Below are 18,887 nucleotides of genomic sequence, written 5' to 3'. Positions count from 1 at the left end.
AACTTGCATCCGTTCGTGTTCCGCCGGTTCTCTCCGTTGTCCGTTCTGAGCCCGACCACACTCGTACGCGCCCGCGGCACCTCCAAAATATTATTTTATAACTGGCATAAAAATGTTCTCGGAATGGGTTTCAACTTGTCGTGCGGTCTTATTTTAGTGTAGGCAGGCCGCCTGCCAAGTTTCGTCGCATTCGGAGTCCGTTTGATAGCCCAACCGTCATCCGTAGCGGCACCGTTGCCGGTTTAATCGTCGCACGTTTCGGTCTCCGAAACTGTTGCCGGGCTGCCTTCTCTTCTCTCTTCTCAGCCCAACCCCCTCCGCACAGCCCATCTAATCCCTCTTTGCATAGTGCATTGAACCCCCTCGCATCCATGTCCGAAACTTCCCCCAACCCGACCCGCACGGTCATGACCGATGAGTCCGAATCATCCCCCAACTTCCCTAAAACATCTTCGTTTCTTATTTAGACTTTCCTAACCTATCTATTCTCGGCTGCCCGATTACGACCGGACGGACCGGATAGTCCCTAACCTAATCCCCTTGCTATATAAACTAGGCCCCAACCCTAAATTTTTGGATCAATGTCCCATCCTTCCGTGTCCGCCGCCGCCACTGTTCTCTCGGGATCCATCCCGATCCACCTAGCCCCTTTTTCCTCGTATTCCAAATCGACCCAACCCACAGCCGCGTCGCTCCTCACTTTCAACGCCGCCGGCAAGCGCAGCCCCTGCCTGCCCGATCCACCCATCGATCCAACCAGCCAACCTCCTCCTCCTCTAGATCCATCCCCGTGGCCACCTTCAGTTCGAGCAGGAGCAAATCGGCCTCGTCCCGTCGTGCCGTCGAGTCTCCCGAGCCTCCTTCCAGGACAGCCGAGGACCTCCCCGACCCCGTTGTTCCTCGCCGGAGCCTGCTGCAGCCGTGCCTCCTCCGCCTTGCCTCGCCGTCCCCGCCGCCAAGTCCGGCCGTGGCCGACGCCCCGCCTCCGCTCCTCTACTCCCCCTGCGTCCTCCCGTTGAGTGCTGGAACGGACAGCAACAGCACCAGCCGCGCCTGTCCCGCGCCCGTCATCTCCTGGAGCCGCCTCGCCAAATCCCCTGCCTCGCCATGGCCGCCCCTGAGCTCCGTCCGCGCCGTCGTTGCCCGGATCCGGCGCCGGCCAGCCGGATCCGTCCCATCCCCACCTCGCCGGGCCTTCTCTGTAGTCCATCGCCGACCTCCCCTGCTCCTGCATCGAGCAGGAGAAGACGCACGCAGCCAGCGCCTCTGCTCGCCTGCGTTGACCGAGTCCCTGCGCCTGGGCTGCCTCCCCTCCAGCGCCAAGGCCCATCGCCCCTCCTGCAGCCTTCCCTCCAAGCCGGCCTCAAGGCCCAATGTGAGGCCCAGTCCACCCCAGTTTTGGCCCAGATCTTCTTTTTTTCCTTAACTGCGATTTAATCAATTTCCAGGGATTTGCAGTTTTGCAGAAACCCCCTTTAACTTCATGCTTTTAATAACTAATAAACTGTGCATCAGATTAAAATAATTTATATATGTAAAATGCTCAGAAAATTGTGTAGATTAATAATATGCCTTTTTCATCCATGTTAAAAATGTTTAAAATGCTGTTTGTTTAAATTTGCTAATATGCCATGTTAAAATGATTTATTTCATAAGTAAATAACCGTAGCTCGGATTTTAATAAACTTTATATGTAAATGGGGTGGAAAAATGCCTAGATTATCATTGTCCACTTTATTTTTCTGTTTAACAACATTAAAATTGTGTTTAGGGCAGAACAGTACCGAATCTAAAATTTGCATATGGGGATTTTCCGAAATTGTTGTTTGTTGTTCCGGCCTCATTTAAACTTGCCTAGGTAGTTAGTTTCTTTATGCCTCACCTCTTGCCATGTTTAACAACATTTAACATGGTTGTGTACCTAAACGAGAGCGAACTAAATAATTGCTTGTGGTGTTTTGTCAATATGCAACTCGTTGCATATTGAGCTCCACTTAACTTGTAGTATTGTTTGTTGCACTTTGCCATGCCATGCCTCATTTAACCGGACATGCATCATGCTTGGTTGCGCATCATGCCATGATTATGCTTGTGTGTTTACCATGTTGTTTGCTTCTTTCCGGGTTGCCTACGGTTTTGTTCCGGAGTTGTGAGGATTCATTTGACTTCTTCCGTTCGTCTTCTTCATGGACTCGTTCTTCTTCCTTGCGGGATTTCAGGCAAGATGACCACTACCCTGGATCTCACTACTATCATTGCTATGCTAGTTGCTTCGTTCTATCGCTTTGCTGCGCTACCTATCATCTGTTTGTCGAGCCATCCCATATTGCCATGAACCTCTAACCTTTGACACCTTTCCTATGCAAACCGTTGTTTGGCTATGTTACCGCGTTGCTCAGCCCCTCTTATAGCGTGGCTAGTTGCAGGTGAAGTTGAAGATTTCTTCATGGTGGACAGGATTTTGGTTGGGATATCACAATACCTCTTATATTATTAATGCATCTATATACTTGGTAAAGGGTGGAAGGCTCGGCCTTATGCCTGGTGTTTTGTTCCACTCTTGCCGCCCTAGTTTCCGTCATACCGGTGTTATGTTCCCGGATTTTGCGTTCCTTACGCGGTCGGGTGATTTATGGGACCCCCTTGACAGTTCGCTTTGAATAAAACTCCTCCAGCAAGGCCCAACATTGACTTTTACCATTTGCCTCACCACCACCTATATTTCCCTTGGGAGTAATTAACCCAAGGGTCATCTTTATTACAGCCCCCCCCCGGGCCAGTGCTTGTCTAAGTGTTGGTCCGAACCAGAGCCACTTGCAGCGCCACCTCGGGGAAACTCGAGGGTTGGTTTTAGTTGTACGTAGTGTTCATCCGGTGTTGCCCTGAGAACGAGATATGTGCAGCTCCTATCGGGATTGTCGGCGCATCGGGCGGCTTTGCTGGTCTTGTTTTACCATTGTCGAAATGTCTTGTAAACCGGGATTCCGAGTCTGATCGGGTCTTCCTGGGAGAAGGTCTATTCCTTCGTTGATCGCGAGAGCTTGTCATGGGCTAAGTTGGGACACCCCTGCAGGGTATAATCTTTCGAAAGCCGTGCCTGCGGTTATTGGCAGATGGGAATTTGTTAATGTCCGGTTGTAGATAACTTGACACCAGATCTGAATTAAAACGCATCAACCGCGTGTGTAGCCGTGATGGTCTCTTCTCGGCGGAGTCCGGGAAGTGAACACGGTTTCTGGGTTATGTTTGACGTAAGTAGGAGTTCAGGATCACTTCTTGATCATTGCTAGCTTCACGACCGTTCCGCTTGATCTCTTCTCGCTCTTTATTTGCGTATGTTAGCCACCCTATCATGCTTAGTTGCTGCTGCAGCCTCACCACTTTACCCCTTCCTTTCCCTTTAAGCTTTGCTAGTCTTGATACCCATGGTAATGGGATTGCTGAGTCCTCGTGGCTCACAGATTACTACAACAACAGTTGCAGGTACAGCTTATGCGATTATCATGATGCGAGAGCGATGCTTGCTTGCGTTGAGTTCTTCTTCTGCTTCTTCGATCAGGGGATAGGTTCCAGGTCGGCAGCCTGGTCTAGCAGGGTGGATGTCGTTTGAGTTTCTGTTTGTGTTTCATCCGTAGTCGGATGATGCTCTGATGTATTGTAATGTTGTATTCATGTGGCATTGTATGCCTTATGTATGTATCCCCATCTATTATGTAATGTTGATGTAATGATATCCACCTTGCAAAAGCGTTTCAATATGCGGGTCTATCCTTGGTGGGACCTTCGAGTTCCTTTTGGATAGGGTCGCATATTGGGCGTGACAAGTTGGTATCAGAGCCTCGACCGACCATAGGAGCCCCCTTGATTGTTGGCCATTGTTGAGTCTAGAAAAAAAAACTATTTTGAGTCTTAGGATTATATATATCGGAGAGTAGGATTCTTTTTACTCCTCAGTCCCTTCGTCGCTCTAGTGAGGTCTCCTGACGTAGATGTTTTGTCTTTCCTCTCCTCAAATTTCACTCAAATTTTTTTTTAGGATCACGCGGGTATCTTGGAATCGTTCCGATGGTTTTGTGACGAGAACATTGTTCTTGGTGCCTCGTGTCTATTTTTGTGGCTTTGACCCGGGGAGTCGAGCTCTGAGGTGTTGTCGTCACAATTATCGTTGCAGTTCTGGAATACCTGAGATTTGCCGACATCAAAAATCTCTTTTATGCAGTTGTTGGTGAGATAACCCCGATAACCCAGTACTGGGGCGAGCTCGGGAGTATTGCCATAACTTGTATAACGGATGCTTTTCGAAGGTTGAGGTACATGATGTCCGAAGGTTTCTTGGTTATGTGTTGACGGATGGATACAGCTTGGATGTAGGTATTGTTAGTTTGGGTGAGATATATTGCTTCCCCTGTATCCCCAACACCAGATTGCATAACCAGAAAGTTTCGGGAGTTTTATAGGTGGGAATTCAAGTAGCTCCTAGAATATCTTTTCGACAGATGCATGATATGAGATTGGGGTTCGACGTCTAGTGGTCCGCCTTTCCACGGTCGTTTTTACAGTGGTCTCGTTGCGTCTTAAAGAACCCTTGGCTATGCTGGTTCGGGGACACTTCGTATGTCATGTGCACTGCCTTGTACATGATGGTGCTGTACACTCGAGCCCGTGTGGGCCCCACCACGAAAACTTCGGACGGAATCTCTATCATATGTTTGTTCCGGCTTATTCTGCAAGCCAATCCTTTGTTTTGTTTTATTTGTGGTATTCGAGTTGCTTCGAGTCAAATGTTGAATCCATACCTTTCTTAAATGGTGTTCTCATATTTCTATGGGAGTGCTAATCCTTTCGATCATCGAGATTGTCATGTCAATTCTTTCCAACCGGTGTGCTTCTTTTCAAGTGGATCCGATCATTTCAACATTCGCAAGATCACCTCTCAGTTTTCTCAATGGTGTTTGTTTCATCCGTCCCAAGTTGTCTTTGTTTTCCCGCCCTCCCACCCCTTTTTCTTCAAGGACTCATTTATTTTAATCAAGTATCCATTTATTCATGTGAAGTCACTTCACTCTTTTCGATCAATGTTCTGATCCGGTGATCCCTCGTGAAGATGCTCACGAGCTTCAAGTTCATCATCCTTCATTATTGTTTCTTCTCCAGTGGTGTTAATTTCAAGCTTTTGGTGTTGATCATATTTTTTTCCTCGTGTCAAATGCTTGTTCATACCGGTGCACCTCTTAATCTTTCACTTCTCGCTATTCATTTGTTCTGGAGTGCTCAAGATATCTCGGAAGACTTGTGTTTCCATTCTCAATCCGTTCAAGATATTTCGAGGTTGTTATCTCATTCAAGTCATTTAATTCAACCGGTGCAATCCCCCCTTTCAATCATTTCCAACGGTGTTTTCTTTTGAGTGGGCCCTAACCCACAGGTCTTTTCCAAGGATCTTACCTGACTCTTCTAATTTTTCCGGAGCCATTCCCAAATTCTTTTCAAATGTGACGTAAGAATGGATTACATCAGTCAGATGCCTTTCCAAGATTGATTTCAAATCATTTTCATCTTTGGCTCAATCTTTCCTCTTTTAATCCTTCCGGAGTGCCTCAACAATTTGGTGGTGTTTCTCCTTGTCATTCTCGGATTTTGAAGACCAAAGAAGAGTTTTTCCTCTAAATCTGGTCCGTTCTCCCAAAGATTCGTGGTTCTAGCTTCATGCCATCCTCTCATAATTGTTTTTGATTGTGAGAATTCTTTTCACCCATCCGGAGCATTTCATGAGTTGTTTCCATTTCTTTCCTCCGAAGGCCATCATGTCATAATTATTCATTCAAGCTTTCAACTCTTTTTCTCCAAATCTAACCGGTGCATCGTTCAAGTATTATCTAATCAGCTCGGGATCTCTGCGTTCACTTGTATTTAAATCCCCTCAAGTATCTTCATTCGTTTTTCCAATTCTTCCCGGTGAATTGTGCCTTTGCTAATCTCATTTTCAATTCTTTCGATGGTTTGTTCATGATTTCACTTTCTTCGTTAGCGTATCAATTCATATTAATTCATTCGTTGTTTCCAAATCCAACCGGTGGTTCCATCAATACCTTCTCAAGTTTATGCTATATCTCTCTTAATTCTTTCTACGAGAATAAGTAGTATGCCAAATCCATTGCTTGTCATCAGTTTAATTTGATGAAGGATAAGCATGCAATAAATCTTATTCTTATTTCCTCGAGGTGATTCAATTCTTTTCTTCCGGAGATTGTTCATGATGAAGTAATTCTCGGTTCTAATATTCATCTTTTCTTTCCGGAGTTCCAAGTTTTCTTGGTTATATCATCGCAAAACTCCATCTAAATCATTGCAAGGCTTCACCTTGTGTTTTCAACTTCTCCTTCTTTCTATCATCCTTTTATTACCGGAATTCTTCATGGAGGCTCTACACGATGGTTCATCAAGGATTCCTTTCATTCTTCATTTGTTCTTCAAAATTTCTCTTGAAGTTATGATCCGCCAAGCTATACTCAAAAAAAAATAAACATGGTGCTCAACACATGTTTTGTTTTGAGGCGTTCAAGCATTCTTCATCTTGCATTCCAAAGTGCAATTCTTTCTACCTTATCTCTTGAGGTGGTGTAATGTCAGTCTTGACAATTTGGGTCCGTGTTTCATGATTCACATGTTGTCAAGAATGAGGTATTTTAAATCCATCAATCCCTCCATTGGAGTTATCTTGTGTCATATTTCACCTAAAGCCTTCCCTAAGGATTGTTGCTATGTATGGTGCTTATAAATGACCCAAGTTCTTCATTTATCCTCCCGGTGATATTAGCTTCTCGTCTCCTTGTTGATATCAATCCAATCATTTGTTCCCGTTGGTGGCAGAAGCTCACCCCATAGTCTTGAGATGTTTTCCATAAGCCCACTACAAACTTGTCCTTCTCGTTGTTGATTTTCTAACAACCCCGTTGTAATCTTCTTTGCAAGGATGCTTTTCAAGCTCAATTGTAGCAGAAGTTGGCATTTTCTCCTTCATTCTGTTATTCCAATGATCTAGCTTCTATTCTTTCATTCCAAAGGCATTGTGATGTTGTTCTCTTCACTCATCATCTTGCTTTGGCAAGATCATGTTCTTCTCCTTGCTTCTCCATTTAACCGGAGTGTTGTGTCATCTCTTCAAGTTCTTTTCATATTATCAAGTTTTGCCTATCATTTTCAATCGGAGTGCTGTCTGAAATCCTTCTTACCCCTTGTGCCATTCCTTCAATAGTTCTGGAGGCAGTGTGTTGTTGATTTCATCAAGTATCCTCTCATCTTGTTAAGTTCATGTTCAATTCCTTCCATTTACAGTCGGAGTGCTGCCAAAATTATATCATTCTTATTCATTCTTATCTCGTTTCAACCAGAGTGGTTCCAATTCCTTCCTGTCCATTGTACTCTTCATTCATGTCTTTGCAACCTTCAAGGTTCACATGGTGCCCCTTGTTTCTATTTTCTACCGCAGTGCTCTCAATTGTGTTCAACTGCGTTGTGTTCTTTCTTTCAACTTTTCAACCTCTCAAGGTTCATGGTTTCACTCATTGGTCGAAGAAGCAACTTAGTTTTACCGCTTATCTTCCTCTTCCTTTTCCCTCCGGTGCCATCCTAGATCTCGGGACGAGATCCTCTCGTAGTGGTGGAGTGTTGTAACGCCCCACATACAACTTTCCATATTCGTAACTCCGACTCTTGCCTTTTCCGGAGATGTGATTTATTATTTCCTCTGTGGTTGGGTTTTTGTCTGTTGTTTTGCATTTTGTTCTTGTTATGCATCTCGTCTCATGTCATCATTCGCATTGCATCGGCATCGTTTTCATAAAACTTGCATCCGTTCGTGTTCCGCCGGTTCTCTCCGTTGTCCGTTCTGAGCCCGACCACACTCGCACGCGCCCGCGGCACCTCCAAAATATTATTTTATAACTAGCATAAAAATGTTCTCGGAATGGGTTGCCACTTGTCATGCGGTCTTATTTTAGTGTAGGCAGGCCGCCTGCCAAGTTTTGTCGCATTCGGAGTCCGTTTGATAGCCCAACCGTCATCCGTAGCGGCACCGTTGCCGGTTTAATCGTCGGACGTTTCGGTCTCCGAAACTGTTGCCGGGCTGCCTTCTCTTCTCTCTTCTCAGCCCAACCCCCTCCGCACAGCCCATCTAATCCCTCTTTGCACAGTGCATCGAACCCCCTCGCATCCATGTCCGAAACTTCCCCAAACCCGACCCGCACGGTCATGACCGATGAGTCCGAATCATCCCCCAACTTCCCTAAAACATCTTCGTTTCTTATTTAGACTTTCCTAACCTATCTATTCTCGGCTGCCCGATTACGACCGGACGGACCGGATAGTCCCTAACCTAATCCCCTTGCTATATAAACTAGGCCCCAACCCTAAATTTTTGGATCAATGTCCCATCCTTCCGTGTCCGCCGCCGCCACTGTTCTCTCGGGATCCATCCCGATCCACCTAGCCCCTTTTTCCTCGTATTCCAAATCGACCCAACCCACAGCCGCGTCGCTCCTCGCTTTCAACGCCGCCGGCAAGCGCAGCCCCTGCCTGCCCGATCCACCCATCGATCCAACCAGCCAACCTCCTCCTCCTCTAGATCCATCCCCGTGGCCACCTTCAGTTCGAGCAGGAGCAAATCGGCCTCGTCCCGTCGTGCCGTCGAGTCTCCCGAGCCTCCTTCCAGGACAGCCGAGGACCTCCCCGACCCCGTTGTTCCTCGCCGGAGCCTGCTGCAGCCGTGCCTCCTCCGCCTTGCCTCGCCGTCCCCGCCGCCAAGTCCGGCCGTGGCCGACGCCCCGCCTCCGCTCCTCTGCTTCCCCTGCGTCCTCCCGTCGAGCGCTGGAACGGACAGCAACAGCACCAGCCGCGCCTGTCCCGCGCCCGTCATCGCCTGGAGCCGCCTCGCCAAATCCCCTGCCTCGCCATGGCCGCCCCTGAGCTCCGTCCGCGCCGTCGTTGCCCGGATCCGGCGCCGGCCAGCCGGATCCGTCCCATCCCCACCTCGCCGGGCCTTCTCTGCAGTCCATCGCCGACCTCCCCTGCTCCTGCATCGAGCAGGAGAAGACGCACGCAGCCAGCGCCTCTGCTCGCCTGCGTTGACCGAGTCCCTGCGCCTGGGCTGCCTCCCCTCCAGCGCCAAGGCCCATCGCCCCTCCTGCAGCCTTCCCTCCAAGCCGGCCTCAAGGCCCAATGTGAGGCCCAGTCCACCCCAGTTTTGGCCCAGATCTTCTTTTTTTCCTTAACTGCGATTTAATCAATTTCCAGGGATTTGCAGTTTTGCAGAAACCCCCTTTAACTTCATGCTTTTAATAACTAATAAACGGTGCATCAGATTAAAATAATTTATATATGTAAAATGCTCAGAAAATTGTGTAGATTAATAATATGCCTTTTTCATCCATGTTAAAAATGTTTAAAATGTTGTTTGTTTAAATTTGCTAATATGCCATGTTAAAATGATTTATTTCATAACTAAATAACCGTAGCTCGGATTTTAATAAACTTTATATGTAAATGGGGTGGAAAAATGCCTAGATTATCATGGTCCACTTTATTTTTCTGTTTAACAACATTAAAATTGTGTTTAGGGCAGAACAGTACCGAATCTAAAATTTGCATATGGGGATTTTCCGGAATTGTTGTTTGTTGTTCCGGCCTCATTTAAACTTGCCTAGGTAGTTAGTTTCTTTATGCCTCACCTCTTGCCATGTTTAACAACATTTAACATGGTTGTGTACCTAAACGAGAGCGAACTAAATAATTGCTTGTGGTGTTTTGTCAATATGCAACTCGTTGCATATTGAGCTCCACTTAACTTGTAGTATTGTTTGTTGCACTTTGCCATACCATGCCTCATTTAACCGGACATGCATCATGCTTGGTTGCGCATCATGCCATGATTATGCTTGTGTGTTTACCATGTTGTTTGCTTCTTTCCGGGATGCCTACGGTTTCGTTCTGGAGTTGTGAGGATTCGTTTGACTTCTTCCGTTCGTCTTCTTCATGGACTCGTTCTTCTTCCTTGCGGGATTTCAGACAAGATGACCGCTACCCTGGATCTCACTACTATCATTGCTATGCTAGTTGTTTCGTTCTATCGCTTTGCTGCGCTACCTATCATCTGTTTGTCGAGCCATCCCATATTGCCATGAACCTCTAACCTTTGACACCTTTCCTATGCAAACCGTTGTTTGGCTATGTTACCGCGTTGCTCAGCCCTCTTATAGCGTGGCTAGTTGCAGGTGAAGTTGAAGATTTCTTCATGGTGGACAGGATTTTGGTTGGGATATCACAATACCTCTTATATTATTAATGCATCTATATACTTGGTAAAGGGTGGAAGGCTCGGCCTTATGCCTGGTGTTTTGTTCCACTCTTGCCGCCCTAGTTTCCGTCATACCGGTGTTATGTTCCCGGATTTTGCGTTCCTTACGCGGTCGGGTGATTTATGGGACCCCCTTGACAGTTCGCTTTGAATAAAACTCCTCCAGCAAGGCCCAACATTGACTTTTACCATTTGCCTCACCACCACCTATATTTCCCTTGGGAGTAATTAACCCAAGGGTCATCTTTATTACAGCCCCCCCCCGGGCCAGTGCTTGTCTAAGTGTTGGTCCGAACCAGAGCCACTTGCAGCGCCACCTCGGGGAAACTCGAGGGTTGGTTTTAGTTGTACGTAGTGTTCATCCGGTGTTGCCCTGAGAACGAGATATGTGCAGCTCCTATCGGGATTGTCGGCGCATCGGGCGGCTTTGCTGGTCTTGTTTTACCATTGTCGAAATGTCTTGTAAACCGGGATTCCGAGTCTGATCGGGTCTTCCTGGGAGAAGGTCTATTCCTTCGTTGATCGCGAGAGCTTGTCATGGGCTAAGTTGGGACACCCCTGCAGGGTATAATCTTTCGAAAGCCGTGCCTGCGGTTATTGGCAGATGGGAATTTGTTAATGTCCGGTTGTAGATAACTTGACACCAGATCTGAATTAAAACGCATCAACCGCGTGTGTAGCCGTGATGGTCTCTTCTCGGCGGAGTCCGGGAAGTGAACACGGTTTCTGGGTTATGTTTGACGTAAGTAGGAGTTCAGGATCACTTCTTGATCATTGCTAGCTTCACGACCGTTCCGCTTGATCTCTTCTCGCTCTTTATTTGCGTATGTTAGCCACCATATCATGCTTAGTCGCTGCTGCAGCCTCACCACTTTACCCCTTCCTTTCCCTTTAAGCTTTGCTAGTCTTGATACCCATGGTAATGGGATTGCTGAGTCCTCGTGGCTCACAGATTACTACAACAACAGTTGCAGGTACAGCTTATGTGATGATCATGACGCGAGAGCGATGCTTGCTTGCGTTGAGTTCTTCTTCTGCTTCTTCGATCAGGGGATAGGTTCCAGGTCGGCAGCCTGGGCTAGCAGGGTGGATGTCGTTTGAGTTTCTGTTTGTGTTTCATCCGTAGTCGGATGATGCTCTGATGTATTGTAATGTTGTATTCATGTGGCATTGTATGCCTTATGTATGTATCCCCATCTATTATGTAATGTTGATGTAATGATATCCACCTTGCAAAAGCGTTTCAATATGCGGGTCTATCCTTGGTGGGACCTTCGAGTTCCTTTTGGATAGGGTCGCATATTGGGCGTGACACGTCTGGAGGATACACAGTCCTCAAAGGTAACAAGCGTCGGTTCCACACAGGAACAATCTCTTTAGTGATGCTCAATCACTTTGGGTTTGTAGGTGTTTGGGTTTGGGTTTTCCTCACTTGATGATTTTCGCTCAAAGTCCTCGGAGGATGGGATGCTCTCAATGACAAGTGTTAGTTTCTCTCGGAGGAGCCAACCAGCTAGTGGTTGTAGGGGGCGGCTATTTATAGCTTAGGGAGCATCCCGACATGATAAGACATAAATGCCCTTCAATGATATGACCGTTAGGTGGGTAGATATTTTGGGACATCTGGCGCATAGCATAACAACGGTCGGATATTTGAGCTATCAATTCCTCAGGGCTATCATGTTCCTCACCTGTAGGCAATCCGCACTGGCGAATTCCTAACTCCTCAGTCAGAACAAATTCCTTTGAGACCAAAAGATCTTCGTCTCTGTCACTGAATATATTGACTGAACTGCATGAGATTTCCAATGGCTTCACTCGAAAGGATTGGTAGGTGTAGAATTTTGAGATGAGCATCACTTGGAAACTTTTCCTTAGTTTTACCTTGACCCCCTTTAACAGTACGGTGTTTCCTATGACTCAAGAAAAAGAAAAGGAAACTACGAAAACAAAAGTCTTCACGCTTCATATTCCTTGCATGAATATTAAGTCTTCATGATCACACCAATTTCTTCACTTTCAAAGTCTTCAGAAGGCCAAAGTCTTCAGTTGAAGACATTCATTTTTAGGGGTCGACTTTCTGTGTAAATATCAAACTCCTCATAGACTTATAAAGATGTGTACACTCACAAACGCATTAGTCCTTTAACCTATGAATCTTCAATACACCAAAATCACTAAGGGGCACTAGATGCACTTACAACTTCCGTACACGCCTCTGTCTCGGCCCCCTTTCTCTTTCTTGTCTGGTGGCATCGTCAGCGGCAAGAGGACTCGGGACCCGTCTCTACATCTTTTTTTGTCTTAGGTTTCTGGTTCTGCTATGACATCGAAGAGGTGGTAGCGGCAATTGCGTGTGGAAATAAGGTATATACGGTCTCTCCCTACCTCGACGACATCCGATCCGGCGCCAACGAAGGACCTGTACGAGTTTGTGTCCCTAGATCTTTTGATTTCTTCAAATTTTGATAGTTTGTGTGTCTTTCATTGAGAGTTATTGCTGTCTATTGGTGTGGCAACTTCGACATCTTCTTCCGTGTTATTGTGTGGCTTCGCTCGGTTTCTCCAACCCCTGAACTGGTGGCAATGGATTGCAAGTCTGTTTAGCATGGGGTGATGCTCTAGCCAATGTTGCTTCAACTTTTTTTTTGCGAAAAGATCAGATCTATTAGAGAGATTCATTGGAAGTACAAAACACCTCAAACATAATAAAAATTACATCGAGGTCCATGGACCATCGAACGACCATTGTCGCCGCCAGAATGAGCCACCGATGCGCCGTTGTCGGCGCTCCATACCGGAGCCGGCCTGACCTTGTCGACGACAACCAGGAAGTCTTCGTGCACGTGCCCCTAAGGACCAGCGTCCAGATCTGCAGTCGTACGCACGGCGAGAAACCCTAACCTTGCCAACCCGAGGAGCTGGCAGGAATCTACGTCGGAGCTCCGTCTAGTCCGCCCTAGCGGAAGAACATGAGGAGGATCAGAGCCTGGAATACTGACTCGAAGAAAATGCGCCATCATCCGTCCAAACACCGCCCCTGCGAGAACTAAAACCCTACCTATCTACTAGCCGGTGACGAGGCACCAAAAATCCCCTCCCCGGCACCGGTTGTCCGAGTGGTAGAAGGAGGGGAGGCGAATTCACGGGTTCACCAGCGGAGATCGAGCGAAGGAAGGCTTTCCCTAGTCGCCTGGAGAGAGGGAAAAGAAAAGCAATCTCATGGTGTATCTTCTTTAATGTTTCAACGACTTATTGATCTCGTCTCAAGGGATGTTGTGCGTGGATGACGCTCTAGCCGATGTTAGTTAAATGATTCATAGATCTCGTATGTGAGTGGCTATTGCGGTATTCAAAGCTTGATACGACGAGGGTGTTTGCAGATCGCCTTACTTTATTGTTCTCTTGTGGGCGTTGTACAATCGGAGGAAGAATATGCTTTTCAATGTAATTCTTGTTTTTATTGGTTGTTCCACGTCTAGTTTATCCATTGCACTGGCCTTTTGCTTTCCTCGATATTAATCGGATTTAAGATGCCTTTGGCTGTTTCTATAAATAAAAAAATCATACATAACATTGCTAAAATAACGGCATTGCACATGTCTTAAGTAGGCCGCTGCTTGCATAATTTCGTTCAAGGATGCTTCGAACACATCACTTGCTTGCTTGCAAGGCTAATTGGTTTGATGCTAAATGTTAGCATGTCATAGCCACTTGCTTGCTTGCAAGGCTAATTAGTTTGATGCCAAAAGTTGGCATGTCAAATTTTGGCAACTGTCAAAGCCACTTGCTTCTCTGCAAGACTAACTAGTTTGATGCCAAAAGTTGGCATGTCAAATTTTGGCAACTGTCAAATGTTGGCTAGAGATTGGTTGCATACCAATTTTCGCTGTCAATCTCACAAAAGGTTGCCAAATGCTGGCAACTTTTGATTTTACCAATTATTGGCTTGCCAATGTTGGCAATGCCAAATATTTGACCAAGGATGCTTCGAACACGCCATTTGCAAAGAGATTAACCCTAAACCGTCAAGATTCAGAACCAGCGATAGCATGGCTCTCCAAACATATATGGGCTGGCAGTGCAATCTGCATTCTGCAAGACGAAAGAAAAACGAGAACCATGTGGTGGTGACCCATACCATACAACCAAATGCGCAAAAGGGCGACAAATATTTGGTCCAGCAACGATACAAGTTCCCAGTTATCAATGTTTATGGTCCCTGGATTATATCCTCAACAAGCGCGGCAAACCGAAAACAAAGCAAAGCTAGTGCTATCAACGTTTTACAGAATTTATTCTTCCATCTTTGGACATCTATAAACACAAATGTCCCCCAGATGCATCCAAGATGGGGTCACCTTCAGGCAGGCGAAGATCGCTCCTAGTTAGTTCCCTCGGCCTTCTGTCAAGATGAACAGATGTGATAGTAACAGCGCAGACTAATGCTGCAGTGATAAGAGTGCAAAAGGCAGCGCAAATCGCATCTATATAAAGGGCAGCAATTACTTAGAAACTGGTAAACTACATAACTCTACAAAAAGCATGGCATGCCCATAAATCAAGGGAAAATCTGAGCATTTAGCTTTTCTTACATCAAAAGGGCCAAAGCCCTGCTCCATTTCATTGAAATGAAACATCATATAGTAAGTGGTCGTCAAAATCTGCCAAACAATGCTCCACATTTGGAGGAATCCACACATTATGCTAAAAGGGTGTTTGCGACATAAATCAGATTCTAGAACATGATTAAGAACTTGTTTCGGCAAATGACGTGAACCTTTCCCAAACAAACACAATTGGATTGCCTTTTCTTTTCAAAATTATGTAAATAGATGGATATTAAGAATCAATATTACCTGAATTCCAGGAAAAAGGAAGATTTCATGGTATTTCAAACACATTGATGTTGATGAATTGATTAGAAAAGGTTTCTCGGAAAAATTTGTGTTGCTTTCGTCAGATTATAGTGTGCACGGTAAACCATTCCCAAATAAACACAATTGGACTGTTTCTCCTTTTCCAGGATTATGTAAATAGATGGACATTAAGAACCAATATTTTCTGATTATAGCGGGAAGAAAAGACTTTACAGTATTTCAAACACATCGATGTATTGATTAGAAATAGTTTTACTCAGAAAATTTAGAGAGTGTTGCTTTCATCAGACTATAGTGTGTACGATGGTGTATCAACATGTACTTAGCCAAATCATATCTCAGTTGAACTCAAAACAGATAATCATCAGTGCTTCACGTGAGCACACAATGTCTTTCAGCTCAAACACTTCATTTACCTTTCCATCTCCTCTATCACAAAGTCAATCATTAAACAAGCCATTCCCATGATGCAACCATCTTCGCAGGTAACACATGATCAAAACATTCGCATGCCCTCCATAACAAAACTTGGCAGAAGGTATTCTTGCCAAAAGCTGGTAACATCCCTACACACTTTTCTCAGGGATGGAGGAGTTCCCACACCTTCTAGCCACATCGACTTGGCATCTACTCCCTCCGTTCGGAATTATTTGTCTCAGAAATGGATGTATCTAGAACTAAAATACGTCTAGATACATCCATTTTCGCGACAAGTAATTCCGAACGGAGGGAGTACCATTCAGACAGCAAGTGGTTTGACACTTGCAGTTGTAATACTACAGAATTGCAATAACTTCAAATAACCCACGCAGCTGCAGTTACCCCAAATGTATGGGTAGCAGAAAGTGCACACGTAGTACTATTTTAATTTATGTTAGTGTTCCTAAGCCATTGAGGGTCTACGCACTAAACTGTAACCTAGAGGGCAGTGTCGTATACCTTGCCGTCGGCGCCGGACTTAGCCTTGTCGGCCGCATCCTTCTCCTGTTCGAGCTTTTTCTTGAGCTTCTCCCGCCTCTCCCTCTCCATCTTCTGCTCCCCGCCGCAAAATCAAAACGAAACACCACCATGTTACAGATGAGTATCAGATCGGATGACGAAGGATTAAGGGCATGGGTTAAATAGGGTTTTGGATGGGATGCGACCGACCTGGATGTAGACGTTCTCCTTGGCGCGCTCCTCCTCGCTGAGCACGCGCCCCTTCCCGTCACTCAGAAGACGCCGGGTCCCGCTGGCCACCACCGCCGGGGACCGGAGGCGCGCGGGGAGGGAGGTCAGTGCGCATCTCATCGCCATTATGGTCGCACTCTCTCGAGCTCTCGCGAATCTGTCGGGTCTTTGGGCCTTTGGGGTATGAACGCTGCTATACACACGACAAGGATGGACGATTTACACACGATGCTACCCATCAAGACGTCCATTTACACAAGATGTACTGTATCAAGCCGTTCAATCAGCGATCGTGCATGGTTCGGCCGGGCAGTGTCGTTCGCCCAGTAGTTTCGTTGGGGTATCTCGGTGTTGGGTGGGGTTGTTCGTGTATACTCCCTCCTTCCATCTATATAGGGCCTAATGCGCTTTTTGAGGCTAACTTTGACCAAATATTAGAGCAATAATATATGACATGCAACTTACACAAAGCACACCGTTAAATTCGTGTGTGAAAGGAGCTTTCGATGATATAATTTTCACATTGTGCATGTCATGTACTATTAATCTTGTCAATAGTCAAAGACGGTCTTAGAAAATGCATTAGGCCCTATATAGATGGAAGGAGGGAGTATAAATTTTTTCTCGAATATGCATATACTCCCTCAGTCTAGAAATACTTGTCATTAAATTGAAATGAATGTATCTAGATGTATTTTAGTTTTAGATACATTCATTTTCATCCATTTTAATGACCAGTAATTTCGGACGGAGTGAGTATTAAAGAAGAAAGGCAGAGTGTGCATCCACCATAGTTTATTAGAGTTTCGTTACACTCTACTCTTCCCTACACGCCCACCTTTCTAAACTACCAAAGAAGGGTTCTACATCCCCTTTGAACTTGCCGGCTATCGACCATATCCTCCCTTCGGACTTCACCCTACCAAGAAGCACATCCATCGAAGGGGATGCTCCGTCAAACACAATAGCGCTGCGATGCTTCCACAACTCCCAAATGGTTAGGATGAAGATAGTACGTAGATCCTTGCGTTGCAAGTTGTTCGGCCCTTGCTTATCCCGAAGCCAAACACCAAGGGTGTCTTTGTGCCGTCGGCGTCCAATCCATCTTGCCCAAAGCCTCATAGATCACAGCCCATATCGATCTAGCAAACACACAAGTTAGTAGCACATGGTTAATCGTTTCCTCCTCCTGGTCGCACAGAGGGCATGCGTCCTGATGCGGCAAACCTCTCCGTGCAAGCCTATCTGAGGTCCAGCACCGATCCCGTAGGGCTAGCCAAGTAAAGAACTTGCAAGTAGACGACGCCCGAGATGCCCAGGTCAGCTCCGCCATGGGCTCCACCGTTCGGCCCCAAAACCTTGCCGCATAAGCCGACCTCACCGAGTAGCGTCCGTTTTTCTCCCAGAACCATCATACCGTATCCGGCACATCCACCTCCGGCTCCCACGTGCACATGCGTAACCATAGCGATAAAAATTCCCGCAGTGCTTGCTCCTCAAGCTCCGGGCCGACATCTAGTGCCCAAGAGCCATCCTCGATGGCCGGTGCCACTTGTCTCAACAATCTGACGCGCGAAGGGATCATGTCATATATAGTTGGTGCAAGTTCCTGCACCCTCATTCCATTAATCCATGGGTCCTCCCAGAAGAGGGTAGTTAGCCCACAATGCGCCTCACTCCTAGTTGTTGCCTGGAACAGAAGTTTCGCTTCCGTTGGGACTCTAATTCTGAATTCAATCTAAGGTCTGCTCGAGTCCACCCGTTGAAGCCATGGCCACCTAGCCTACATGGCCACATTCACCCATCTGAGGTTCGGTATTCCCAGTTCTCCAGCCCATTTCGGTGCACATACCGAATCCCAGGCGACTGCACAATTACCGCCGTTTGCATTGGCCCTCTTGCACCAGAGGAACCCTCTGCAAACTTTGTTTATTGCAGCAATAGTTTTCATCAGAAGATCCAAGGCCATCATTGCATGAATGGGCATGGCACATAGCACCGATTGGACCAAGGTCAACCGTCCACTCTTTGGCATTAGAGTCGCCTTCCACTTTGGAAGACAATTCGCCATCTGATGCACCAGGTATTGCAACTGCGCTGGAGATTGCTTCCTTAATGCCAACGGCAGGCCCAAGTATTTGATTGGAAAGGACCCTCTCGGGCATCCTAGCATGCCACTTGCCATATTTATTTCCTAATCCGTGCACCTTATTGGGAGGGCCATTGATTTCGCCATATTAATCCGCAAGCCTGACGCCTCCCCAAACACTTCGAAGATACGCTTTGAAGCCTCAAGCTCCACTGGCTTGGGTTTGATGAAAACCACCACGTCGTCCGCGAAGATGGATAAGCGTTGCCTCATTCCTCGAGAGGCCAAAGGCTCCAAAAGCCCTCTTTGCGTGGCCCGCTCAAGCAACATTTGCAAAGGCTCCATAGTGAGGATAAAAAGCACCGGTGATATCAAATCGCCTTGCCTAAGCCCCTTG

The 18,887-nt window shown here is 46.4% G+C and overlaps 1 protein-coding gene across 1 annotated transcript; it reads right to left on the bottom strand.

Moving 5' to 3' along the window:
- Nucleotides 1-14,476: 14,476 nt before the first annotated feature.
- LOC123160171 (uncharacterized protein At2g27730, mitochondrial) lies at nucleotides 14,477-16,632 on the bottom strand. The gene is made up of 3 exons (XM_044577979.1): nucleotides 16,381-16,632; nucleotides 16,171-16,263; nucleotides 14,477-14,756 (listed from the first exon to the last, which is right to left on the bottom strand). The coding sequence occupies exons 1-3, from the start codon at nucleotides 16,525-16,527 to the stop codon at nucleotides 14,736-14,738; spliced, it is 261 nt and encodes an 86-aa protein (XP_044433914.1). The 5' UTR covers nucleotides 16,528-16,632; the 3' UTR covers nucleotides 14,477-14,735.
- Between the last annotated feature and the right edge of the window lie 2,255 nt (nucleotides 16,633-18,887).

The sequence above is a fragment of the Triticum aestivum genome, chromosome 7B, assembly GCF_018294505.1.
Source record: "Triticum aestivum cultivar Chinese Spring chromosome 7B, IWGSC CS RefSeq v2.1, whole genome shotgun sequence".
NCBI classification, from domain to species: domain Eukaryota; kingdom Viridiplantae; phylum Streptophyta; class Magnoliopsida; order Poales; family Poaceae; genus Triticum; species Triticum aestivum.
This window is presented reverse-complemented; position numbering and strand designations above follow the sequence as displayed.

Coding starts and splice junctions, on each gene's coding strand:
- LOC123160171 (XM_044577979.1), bottom strand. CDS start 16,527: ATGGCGATGAGATGCGCACTGACCTCCCTCCCCGCGCGCCTCCGGTCC. Junction 16,264..16,380: donor AGGAGAACGTCTACATCCAG/GTCGGTCGCATC, acceptor GGCGGGGAGCAG/AAGATGGAGAGGGAGAGGCG. Junction 14,757..16,170: donor AGTCCGGCGCCGACGGCAAG/GTATACGACACT, acceptor TCATCTTGACAG/AAGGCCGAGGGAACTAACTA.